Here is a 13,503-nt window from a genome sequence, read left to right as displayed (position 1 = left end):
TCACAGAGAACTGGAAAAAGATCAGAAGAGAAAGTAGGGGTTAGTATGGATTGCTGAGCCATGATAAAAATGATAATTCAATATACAGATATACAGATATATACAGAATATCAGGGTTACACTAAAATGAAGCAATAAAAAGTCCGTGTTAAAATAATGTTTTTTTTTTAGCAGTTTAGCACAGAAAACCGGAAAAAAAAACAGCAGAGTAAGTAGGGGTTAGTACGGATTTCAGAGCCATGAACAAAAATGATAATTAAATGCATATACAGAATATCAGGATTAAACTAAAATGAAGCTATGAGAAAGCCATGTTAAAATAATAAGTTTTTAGCCGTTTTTTTAAAGTGCTCCACCATATTAACCTGGCGAATTTCTATTGGTAAGCTAAAAATACTAAAATAAAGTACTGTTTTGTAATTAAAGCATAACTGTGTGTACTGTACATTAAACAGGCACGAAGTACTGATGCAGTTTAAACAATATTATGAGACGTGCTATTCTTGAGCTGTAATAGTTAAGTATAGGTATTACTAGTTGCAAATAACAGTAAATTTTAAACTACAACTACATGAACAATAAATAATAAATAAATATGAAATAATATAGAGGAAATTTCCTTAACAATTACGTTACTTATATATTTGTAGTATGTATACAGACATTACTTTTACACAACAATGGAGCTGTACTATACAGACATAATACCAACTTCTTAAGGACACATGATGATTACTTTTCGGAGATGTTCTTGGATGTGAAGAATGTGATATGAAGCCTGCTGCAGATGAGAAGCTGTTTGAGAAGTCTATTGGAATGATTAACTAAAAACAACATATTCATTAACATACAAATAATGAAATGCTACTACTGAACATATTTTTTGGTACAAATTAAAACTGCTACAATCAAAAAGTTACTTTCAAATAACAACAGTGTCTCCTTCAGTGTGATAGTCTGATCAACTGACAACATGTTGATCGTTTCCAAGGTGTGTAAGTCCTAGACCCTGGAAGAAGCGGAGCAGAGTAAGAATTAAAAAATCTTTAATTACAATAAGTACAGCAATACACTAGTTAACTCGACAACTCTTAGGCACATTCGATATGAACCCCCAGGAACTGTGGGATACCCTCTGGTTTTATAGAGTGGTAGGCAGGTCCTGACAGTGATTGGCAGGTGGCCTTTGTTATTGGGGGACCAACCACAAAATACATCGAACATAATTATGACACAATCAACTTAAATCAAAAAATCATAAATAAACAAAAGTGACATAAAACATAAAAATTAGCCAGAGATGGAACCCAGGCTACCTGACAACAATGTGTCTGCTATGTTGGAAAATCTGAAAATTAACCAATGAATGAGTAAAAATGTCAGTTTGAACCACAAAAACCAGTTCCTTTGTCACGTGACACTCAGACATCTGAACTTTTCAACCAAATGTTTTTTTTACTCTAAAATATTATGCCTTGAAACAATTAACAGATTATTTAATCATAATTTTCTAGGTAATAGTAAGTATGAAGCGTAAGAGAAATGGAAGTGAAAACAGAATTAGAAATATAGAAATATTGCTTAATTCAAAGAAATTTATATTTTAATTATATGGTGTGAGATATGGCCGGCCATTCATCCCGGCCAATACCTCCAGGCTGGCAGATGGAGCCCTCCTTGCAGCATGGAGGTGCCCCAAATGCCAGCAGGGAATTATGGACAGTGGACTTTTAATGCACAACCCTGCTGGATACCATGGGGGCCGCCAGGAGTCGCTGCAGGGAGGCCCAAGGACTATTATGTGCCCTATAACCCGGAAGTGTGTCTTAGTCACAGCGACAGAGGGAATGACGTACTTCCGGGATGAAAGAGAAGAGTTTTGATCTGACCCGGAAGTGCTAAGAAGTCACATGGACAGGGGTTCAGAAGCACTTCCAGGTCACGGACTATATAAAGGACTGTGGGAGATCCCAGGGTTGAGCTGAGTTGGGAGGCAGGGTGGCTAAGCGTCTGGGAGTGGAGGATTATTGTGATTTGTTTATTGTGTATGGTTTATTGGAGATTTGTGGAGTGGTGGTGCTTTGTGCACAGTATTATTATAATAAATATCATATTTGGACTTTTATCCGGTGTCTGGCGTATTGTCTGAGGGTTCAAAGGAGCGAGAGCGCCCCTATCTGTCACAATGGGTTAAGGATTATTAGACATAAAAACAATCTGTCTAAGTCAAAAAAGCATTACACCATCACAACAGGAAAGTATTGAGTGGATCAAAAGTTAAGTAAGAAGTAGGAGTTTTCAGACACCTTGGAGCAAAACGCTTAAGGAAAAACCCAATGAGGTTTGAAGGAAAGGGAGACCATCTTGAAGACAGAAACAGGTTCAGACCTTTCTTTCTGAGAATATTACTTTCTTTATTATTTATATTTTGCATTTAATCTCTTAACTTTGTATTTTATTTTTGTGCTGTAATAAATAAAACACACTCTTCCAATGTCAATTTGGCCTAGATTATTACATTTTACGGGTCTCAAAAGTTCAAGTGAGGGAGTGCCAAATTAGTGGTTTTGTTGAAGGATTAAACAAAGTAAATGTACAGTAGGTCTGTGAGACAATGGACTACAACAGGTGATCAAAACCAGTTAAAGCCACAACACCTGGCGCTAGGACCAGAGATTTGAAACAATAACGAGAACCTTAAGAGCCTTATGGTCACTACACACACACACATCTCTCACCTTGTAAGCCTGGACTGGAGAAGAGAGTGATGGATAACCTGGGTTTCCCACCAGGCCCAGATCTAGACAACTGGTACATCATTACATTCTAAGGTAATCACCCACCCTGGTAACACGTGTTTTGGAACGCTGTGAACTGAGGGGTGTAATGGCAGCACTTACGATAATTATTTGGAGTGAACTTCAATTTCAGCAGTGAAAGCTTGGGTTAATAATATCGGTTGATGAAGAGTTTTGCCCGCTGTTGAGACGTGCTTTTGTTCTCCATTAGGTAAATTAATGATCTAGTTAAACACAGTAAATTGCACTAATACAGTATAAAAAAAGAAAGAGCATTTAATTTGGACTATCTTGATTTGAACATTAGAAAAGCCACATGGATTACTGTAATAGCACTCTGATCTTAGTTAAGAATCAAAAAAACGAATTGTATATTAAATATCATTTGGACTGGATACTTAGCTGAATTATCTGATTTAGAAGACAGACTTCTTTGCCTGTTAACTTTAAAGTAGATTGGTAAAGCTCTTGGAGGTAGTTTTTCTTCACCCTGGCGTATCCCGCTTGATGCTGTTTCAGTATGTAGGAGCTCTGACCTGTTGCCACTGTCTGTCATCTATTTTGCTGATCAGAAATGTCACCTGTTTTAGGAATGTACGTTATTCCATGAGTAATGTCTAAGCTGCACATGTGTGTTTTGTTTATTACTTGTTGTAAGTAAGTCAAGTGGCCACTACGCCTTTAGGTCTGTACGCTCACAAGCTCCAATTCAGGCCTGCAATGGGTAGAAGATTGGGTTGAAATTGGAGTGAGGGCTCACATGCCTTGCTATGTAGATTTAAATTAGTTTACAAGTGATACAGTGATGTTTTTAGTTAACATGTAGTATAGGCATAATACAGTTAAAAAGTGGAAATGAGAAAATGATTGGATGTAAATTTGTACTGTACTTTTTATTTACAATTTGTTTACTTACAGTACTGTATATTATATATAGCTAATTGGGTAGGCTATAATTATTGCTTAAATGTATCTTTTATTCAAGTTATGCTGTTATTTGATTCATAATGACTTTCATAATTATCGTTTCTTTTAAAATTACTAACATATGTTTATAATAACAAACCTGCAACTGTTATAATTGAGTAAGTAAAAAAAAAGATATTGTAGAGTTTATCAGTCATTATTCATAGTTGGAATACTTCATAATTTTATCGAATTCCTGGCTAAATGGAGACACTGCCATTTAATGTCATATGTTTTATGTAAAGAATAGAAAAACAATTCAATTTTATTTCATTCTTCATGTCATGATGTTAAATTGATAAAACTATAGTGGAAAGCATGGCAGTTCTAATCTAACCATATGCACTCGAGGTTTGCTAATGGTTATTACAGCACAATTGGAGACTAGCAGGAGTACCCAGCGTTTCCCAGGTACATTTGTATAATGGTTTAAGGTAAGAAAGCAAATATTTCTGTATTTTTTAAATGTTGTCATCCATCCATCCATTTTCCAACCCGCTGAATCCAAACACAGGGTCACGGGGATCTGCTGGAGCCAATCCCAGCCAACACCGGGCACAAGGCAGGAACCAATCCCGGGCAGGGAGCCAACCCACTGCAGGACACACACAAACACACCCACACACCAAGCACACACTAGGGCCAATTTAGAATCACCAATCCACCTAACCAGCATGTCTTTGGACTGTGGGAGGAAACTGGAGCGCCCAGAGGAAACCCACGCAGACACGGGGAAAACATGCAAACTCCACGCAGGGAAGACCCGTGAAGCGAACCCGGGTCTCCTAACTGCGAGGTGCAGCGCTACCACTGCGCCACTGTGCTGCCCAGTATTGTCATTGCTGGGTGAAATGCAACTGTCCCATCCGTCATCTACACTGTTAATTTTTCTGCTCCCGTTATTCAAAAATGTGTTATTTTTGTGTTCTTTTATGGTAACTCCTGGCTGGGTTGGAACCATAAACGCTGCTTCTTTGTATTTCCTAGTTTCACAAATAAATGTTTAATCACACATTAATAAAGTGGATGGCTCGTTAAATTATTCAATCTATGGACCACAGAAAACATCTACAGTAGGGAGGGAAAGGAGAATTTGGGGTGCACAGACAATGGTGCACGTCACTATGATATTATAGGAGACAGCACCAGTGGCAATATTCGATAATCTTATAAAGATGATTCAAGTTAAATCATTTGACATTGATTTAAAATTGCTAAAAATCACAATGCTCTGTTGCCATCAAAGCCTAAAATTTTAATTCCTTCATTATAAAGTGAACGTAAATGGATATCTCCCAACAAGAAACAGTAAACATTTCTAATGTCATCCTCAGTTGTTTTCTTTCAACCATATCCTGAACTGCAACTTAACATGCATAAGAAAAATTGTGTTTTATTCAGTTTTATCTTGGCTTATTTCTATTGTACTTAATAACAATATGCAGGTGTACAATCGTTTGGGCTTTTTTTTTTTTTTTAATAAGGCTTTGCTTTGATAAAAATACATCTATTTGTTTAAGAGTGTCACATGTACACATTGTAATGAAATTCCTCGCTGCATGGTAGGTGAACACGCACCAGTCTGGCACAGACATTGACTGGCAGCATAACTCGTTATGCCATATGTTATGTAAAAAATAACTTCAAAAACTAATAGGTAGTGATGAGCAAAAAAGCTGACTTTCCTTTTGCATACAGTTTTGCAAAATTGACACTAAATGTCATTTTATATTTGATTTCAAAACAGCAACATTTAACTAAATCAATTTTTTTTTAATTTAAAATTTTTTTTGAGGGTTGAAAAGAAAGGGACAATGGTCCTTAAAGGTTTGGAAACACCGTAAATGAGTTTTGGACCCATATATTCTTCAGAACAGGGTCTAATAATTCATTACATTTATATAGTGCTTTTCTCAGTACTCAAAGCGCTATCCACACAGGGAGGAACCGAACCCACAATCTTCTTACTGCAAAGCAGCAGCACTACCACTGCGCCACCTGTGAGGTCTAGAGCAAAATGAACAGGAAATTCAACATAGTGACAAAGTGACGTACTGTAATATAGAAATTCAATGAAATTGTTATCCAGATTAGTTGAGATGAAAGCCCTGTACTCACAGTCTTATATCAGATGCCTTTTTGGCAGGCACAAACTCTGTGTGCACTGATAAAGGGGTCCTCCCATCAGCCCCAGCACAGTCCTACAGTCTGATGGGAACTGTAGCACCTGGGTCAGCCCTGGTTTTTCAAATTACGGCCTCCTTTTCTGATATGCCATATAGCCTATATTTTTTAGTTGAACCAACAGCATTGTACAGGCAAAATCTTGTGAAAAACAGTTTAGCCATTTTATTGTGATTGGCAAACAAATTAACCGACACATTCCAATTTTACTTGTATAGAAAATAATGAGCGGGATGTTGTATTTGTTTTACTAACACACCCTCTCTGGTTGCACATGTTAAAAACAAATACATTCTCAAGACAGATATGGCAATGCACTGAATCCATTCAGGAGATCCTGTCACCCGTCTTATTAACTCTTGTGGGATACCTACCCAGTGTTGTTTTTTCAACATTATAACATAGAAACCGACACAGCTGCCATTTCCATCTGACTAAACTTACACCCAGACTGCTCTGTGGCTGAATGTGTGGGACATTCTTGGATGCTGAGTATAGCCCACAATATTTCCATAGATGAGCGGTTATCTTTAAAAATGTAATGAAGTGGGACATAAATAGTAACAATTAACTGATTACTGTATAGGCACAGTATCAATTGATAAGCATGGTTTATTTTTGGTTATTACATCTACTTTTGTGTGCATCATTACTTTGAATGCAAGTTAATCTTTAATTCTTTCAGATGATTTCTCGCCTACACACACATGTACTGTAGCTCTGATGGCAGCTTTCTCAAATGTGGAAGTTCCTCAGTAATTCATAAGCTTTGTCGTTATGAAAGGTGAAGCCACTCACTTATTGTAATTGACAGCTTGTTTTATTTATTAATTTTAATTTTCCTTGTGGTGCTTTCTATGTGGAACTATTTATAGCACCTCGCTCATATGTGTCAGGAGGACACATTCAATCGTTTATTTTCATCAAAGAATTACATTTTCACTCTGCGTCTTTTGGAGGTAGGATGGCACAGTGGTTGGAGTGACTGCCTCACAGCTGGTCACTGTTGGTGTGAAGTTTGTGCATTCTGTTTGTTGGTTGTCTAGGAATTTTTTCTATCTAATAAACTCGTTTTCCGTACACATCCTAAAGATAATGTGGGTTAGGTTTACTTTTTCAAATGATATTCAGTATTTCTTGTGTCACTCTCAGCAGTTCTAAACCATGGATTTAGGAATTTTTTGCAAATATTTCTTCTTTTGCTTACAGAGAATGGCAAGCCGCCCACTTTGGTGACCAGCATGATTGATTACAACATGCCCATTACAATGGCCTATATGAAGCACATGAAGCTGCAGTTGCTGAACTCTCGCAACGATGAGGTAAAATGTTTTAAGCCATTCTGTATTCAGGAACTGTATAAATGAAGTGCTTTTGTTCTGAAATCACAATTTGAAGAATATGGTTTTCCTAATTATACAGTCAGAGAAAAAAACAGATGAAGATCATTAAAGCGTATATTACTTTCTGGTGTAATCAACAAATTAATTTTATTGTGCATTTTTTTTCTCAAAAACAATTAAGGCGAATGTCAATTATTCATACTAACGATAGGAGGGATGATGCTGATAATTTAAATGCACCGATTAGAGGCTTGATCAGCAAAGGCAAAGAAAGAAACACCGTGTTAAATAGAAAAACTCACAGACTGGAAAAGTAAATGCTGTGTTTCAGACATCAGTAATACAAGAAGATAAAGACTTCGAAGAACGGAAAGAAATGATGAGCGGAGGTCGGTTTAGGAAGAATTCTTGTTCTTCATCTATTGTATTAGCAGAGATAGGACACAGTCTTATGTATGCACGTCTCAAGTAAGCTGCAAGTCATGACCTTCAAGTTAAGTCAAGTCTTAAGTTATAATACTTTCATTCAAGCAGGTCAAGTCAAGTCAAGTCACTGGTGTTAATCAAGCAAGTGAAGTTGAGTGATCGTTGAGAAGACATCAGTAAAACTGTGCTTATACTTCCACTACTATCGGCAATTTATCCAATTATGATAATGTCTAAAGTATACTAACATACAAGCAGAGAATATACTTTCTCAGAGAAAACTATTTTAGTAAGAAGTGACAGTGATTGGTATAGAATTAATTGGTTTACTTTAAATTAATTAGAATTTACATTACTGTATGAGTTTTCTGCAGTTCCTCTTAATTTCGCTGTGTCTAAAACACACTATACTTAAAAAATACATTTTGAAAGGCTATGCCACTTCAGAGTAATGCAGCTATATAATCTATTCTAATTTTAAAATAATTTCTTCACATAATTTTGCATATTTAGAAATTAACAAATTATTTCCACAATTCCCCATCATTTATGATGCATTGCAATTGCAGAAAATTAAGTTTGATAGGATTGTATCACTTAATTGTGAACAATGTGGGCGCATTATCCCCCTGATGACTAAACACCTGCTCACCAGACTGCCAGCATTCTCACAGCCTCCTTGAACAATAAGGAAGAGTAGTGGACCAGCCTAACTCGAGCACTGCAACTTTCAGCCTTAAAGAAGTCGTTCATTTAAAGAAGTAGTTGGTTGCATTTAGGTCTGCTCAGCCTGACTTGCCTACTCCACAGTTAACTCAAGTAAACAAAAGTATATTGGAATATCAAAGGTAGTTATAAAAGATAACAGATGTTAAATAAAACAGTACAGTTCCTAACATTTATGTCGAAATAAACAACAATGTAATGACATGCCAGTTGCTGATTCTGCTGTATATGTTTCTCAGTGTTTTTGTAGGTTTCTGATAGATAACGTTAAATTTTTTGCTTCTTGAAGCTGGTGTTGCAACGACCTTTTGGGATAACACTATATGTGAAGCAGTTAAAATGTGAACATGTAAATCAGAAACCTGAGAGAGTAAGATTTGTTTACACTGTACCATCAAGCAAATATGAATAAGTATATAATGATATAGTACTGGGTATAATCATATGGTGTATGAAGTTCATATATATGGGTTATGAGCTCTTCGAGAATTTGGCCCATTGTGCTTTCCTTGAGTACGCTTAGTAAAAAATTGGAGTACAGATGACCCCTGAAATTCGCGGGGGTTACGTTCCTATTTGAAAAAGTGCAAATTTTGGATGTGGTCAAAAAATGCCTATAAATGCATATTTTTATAGTGTAAACCCTAAATATGCCCCAAAAGCATTTTAATTTCATTTCAAACTCAGCTTAATACATTACCCTAAAAAAAAGAATGTAAAATTAAACCAGTATACTGTATAGTACTGTACTGCTATGTTTCCCACAGTGCTAGAATGTAAAATACTGATGTTATCCCTATATGTACTGTAATTCATGCAAGCGTGTTTTCTTTGGTATGCACTGTCGTTTTCTTTCGTATAAGTAGGGTAAATACATAATAATTTAATTTAATAAAAATACAGTAAGATGTACGGGTATTCACCAATAATAAATGATATTGATTGAAGATGATGATGAATTAGCTGTGTGGTATGATGAAGGTATGTAATGAAGATAATGACTGCACAGCAAAGCAGAGGATTTACGGCTCCTCGGGTGGTTACTGTGGCATAACTTTTTAGTTCCTGGAGCAAATCCAGTAGTTCAGCCTTCTCCTGGAGTGTCTTAAACTTTTTCTGGCGCTTAGGTTCATTGCCAGAAGCTTTAGAAGGTGTAGAGTGCTTGGGTGGCATCTTAGGGCTTTAAGAAGAACAAAATGAAAAACACAAGAACGCTCAGTGAAACACTCGCGATAGCTACACGCGGTAAACTGTTATGATACGGGAATGGTGGGCTGCATCTGCCGGAGATGCGTCACAGAGCAGCAACCAATCAGCAGCAAGGAGAAATGAATAACACTCTCGGATTGGCTACTTTGACGATTACAAGTCGCCTTTTCTTCTATGGTTGCTTTGTGTTCTCTCTACAGTACAGTATTTCCATGAAAAAAGCCATAAAAAAATTGCGGAGGATATTTGCGGTTTCCGCTAACAATTATTAGTTAGGTTCTAAGGAAAAATCTGTGAACGACGGAGGCCACAAACTCTGAACCGCGACTTTGCAGGGGTCTACTGTAAATGTATATAAGGGTATACTCACACTAGGCCCATTTTTTTCTGTGCTGTGCCCAAGCGCGATTGTCCCCCCCTCCTTACCCCTCCCTGGCTGTTACTTCATTTTTGATCTCTTAATTTTGAACTATGTTCAGATTTTGTCTCTCTTTATTCTATATTTTGACCTTTCTGGTACTATTGAAGTCCCGCATGACAATTGGTAAGAATTTGGTTCCTCTTTAATTTCTAGTTCATCCCCTAGTCTTTTCTCACAAAATCCCATTTAGTGTTCACCTTGTCTTCCTAGGTGAGCAGTACACTTGTCATCATTGAAGACATTTTGAGAACACATTGTTGCAATGCCATACGTTGCTATGGCAAATGTGCTTAAATTCAGGATGTGAAATGTAACAGAACGCAGCCATGTTTGTGGTCTGTTTGCTGTCTGTTCTTTGATTCTTTTTCAAAGTTAAGTCTAATGCATATGCAACACCCAAAAAGACTTTAAATGGGAGTTGTTTTGCTTTTATTTAGCAAAAGACCTGCTACAATGGGTATGCAAAATTTTTTATTTGACAAATTTCCTTAAAGTAAGCTAAAGAAAGAGCTATATAAATGCAAAGAATTATTTATTATTATTAAAGTACAAAAGTTAAATACAAATGTTTTGATAAGTCAATAATTCTTACAATAAGGAAAACATGATTTAATGTCATGGTATAAATACTTTTTACTTGTTTAGATTTTATTTTTTGCAGTGTATTAAGGTTTTACTTTTTTAAGTTATCAATGTTGAGTTCGGTTTAGTGGTTTTTGAATATTTTTGCTTAATAACAACTAATGACTTGTCTTGTCCATTGGCTTTGTTAGTCTGATTTGTACTGAATCTGACTGTCCCTTCACATCTTTATTTAAATTAGACCTGCGTCTTTCTCTGTACTCTCTCTGTCTATTGCAGAAGTTCATGTTAAAGCATTTTCCACGCAGCTTTCACCTGGAAGTGATTTAACATTTAATCTTCTTTTATTTTATATTTTGCAGGAAGACAGCTCTTTGGATAGTGATGAGTTTGATATGAGTGACTCAACGCGGATGTCAGCAGTGAACTCTGACCTTAGTTCTAACCTTGAGGAGAGAATGAATAGCCCTCAGAATCTTCACAATCAACATGATGGTTAGTGGCTGCCATTGGTCTAAATATAGTTAACTTGTTTATCGTCTAAAGAGCAACATCAATAATATTCCTTTCCCTTGGAGGACAGTTTTCAAACACTTACAAAGAATTTGCATAGCTTGGAGAAACCATTAAATTTTTACTAGAATATAAAATGTGGCAAACACACCAGCAGCATTGATATTTTATCTTTTTTTATAGGTTTAAAGGTTTATAGGGTCATTAGTACAATGACATTCTTACTAGCACCGTAATTAACTTAAATGCTGTTTGTGACATGAGTAAGGCACAGTTTTAACGTAGTAGTACTGACCTTCACACTGTTATTCTGCCTTAACCCAGGGGTGGGCAGATTCAGTCCTGGAGGGCCGCAGTGGTTGCAGGTTTTTGTTCCAACCCAGTTGCTTAATTAGAAACCAATCCTTGTCAATTATTTAATTTCATGGCTTGCTAGTGCTGTAACGCTGCCATGTCAGGTCATTCTCATATCCTAGATTTATTTTCCTTTCTAAGGATATCATCCAAATGATTTGAAGTCTAAAACAGACGAGTAATTCTCAGTGCTTCACTTTTTTCTCTTCACTTTCCTTCCAAGTATTTAATTAAACCAAATAGTGCATGATAAATACACACAGGTGTAAATGAAAACAAGCTAAATGGAGAAATGCTGGTCTCTTTTGTCATTTGCATGGTATTGCTAATTAGGAGCAATTTAAAAACCAAGAATACAGCTGTTTAAGACTAAAATAAGCAATAAGGGTTCAAAATCTTAACGAGAGAGACAATTAAAGTGAAGCTGAAGTGTTACTTGAGCAATAAGGGCTTCTTATTAAGCAATTGGGTTGGAGCAAAAACCTGCAGCCACTGCGGCCCTCCAGGACTGAATCTGCCCACCCCTGCCTTAACCCTACAGCTCTTTTACTTGCATCCTTTTAAAGTTTTCTTTTATTTTTGGTCAGTAAATGTATTGCATTCTGTCTCAGACCGCCATGGAACAACAACCTAAAATCAGACAAACTTAATGCACTTCATGTTTTTTAAATTATTTAATTAACATGGTTATGCAAACATTATTTTGAATTCACATATATTAAAGTATCCCATAGTTTTTGTAATACTCGTGTTATAATTTTGGAAGGAATATCTTTAAATAAATAAATCATAAATGATACACATGGAGACCAAACCTGCAGCACAATTGCCCACCTGACGTCTCATAAGTATACTGCATCTTGTTAACCTTTTTATTTGCTTTTGTGCACTGTCTGGGTGTAGGGTATAAAATATTTCATAAGGTGTTTTATTTACATTAAACGTGATCTGCCACATATGGGCTTAAATCTTATTTTCTGGTCCAACCATTATAATTTTGCTGACTCTAGTTTTTCTGCCATTTCACCTTGTTAAGTTTCAAGTGAAAATTTAACCAGCTTGTTAGTTACATTCTTATCTTGATGACATTTTTTATTTTAAAAGAACAGTTGCCTCAAAACTGACACCTGTGGAGTAACACTTTTAACCAATTAGGAAACGAGTCCTTACAGTGTAACTAATTTCATTCTTTGTTTAAGCTAACTTTGCCTGCAAATGCATATAACACCTTGAATCTCCATGATCATTAGTCTCTAATATATTACCTTATCCAAAGGTTTTTAAAATTCAAGATGAGTATATTATAAAAAGGAAGAAACAAAACAAGAAGTTTGTCTTGGGGTCCTGAACATTGCCCCCATTACAGTGTATCATCCAAAGCATAGCTTCTGTCACTGGGTCACGGGCTGCCACCAGTGAGTCGTGAGTTGCTATTGTTTATAATAGTAGTGAGCCGCGCAGTGGGTCACAGTAGATTGACCCCCTTTCAAGCGGGACCCTGCCCTTACTGGGTCACAAAAATACCTAACATGGGAAAAAGTGGCTGCAACACCAAAAATGTCGAGAGACTCTGATCCAAAGGCTGGAAAAAGAAGAAAGCACACTTGTGCTGATGATATACATTAGCAATCTGCCACAAAAAAACTAAGAAAAACACTCAGAGGCATGGAACTCTGACTTCCTGGTCCAATTGTGAACACCATTTTCCATTGGAGACTTCGGTTAAATATAGTGGAGAACGAAAGGTGCAGGAGAGGAGGTAACATCAGTTGTTTTCAGGAATTCCACTTCTCCCAGTCTAGGGAAATGGATGAAACAAAAGTTAGTGGATTGTCACACTCTTTTCCTTCTCCGTGTTCATCTAGCATAAGCCCATAAAACCCTCTGATCAAATGCTTTTGTTGCTAAATCATGTTAGTGAAATATGACCTCCTGACCTCTTAAGCCATGTTAACTGTTTGTTAATTCATCTGTATCTAAC

General features: G+C 36.5%; 1 protein-coding gene across 11 annotated transcripts in view; it reads left to right on the top strand.

The window, feature by feature from the left end:
• Nucleotides 1-13,503, top strand: part of LOC114653270 (nucleolar protein 4-like) — a 540,745-nt gene that overhangs the window by 201,869 nt on the left and 325,373 nt on the right. For all 11 annotated transcript variants that reach the window (XM_051929112.1, XM_051929106.1, XM_051929108.1 and 8 more), the window contains exons 4-5: nt 7,158-7,270; nt 11,018-11,150. In XM_051929112.1, the coding sequence (XP_051785072.1) occupies nt 7,158-7,270; nt 11,018-11,150 (246 nt within the window). The remainder of the gene's footprint in view (nt 1-7,157; nt 7,271-11,017; nt 11,151-13,503) is intronic.

The sequence above is a fragment of the Erpetoichthys calabaricus genome, chromosome 6 (assembly GCF_900747795.2).
Source record: "Erpetoichthys calabaricus chromosome 6, fErpCal1.3, whole genome shotgun sequence".
NCBI lineage: Eukaryota > Metazoa > Chordata > Cladistia > Polypteriformes > Polypteridae > Erpetoichthys > Erpetoichthys calabaricus.
The sequence above is the reverse complement of the archived record's forward strand: the minus strand, read 5'-3'. Positions and strand labels throughout refer to the sequence as shown.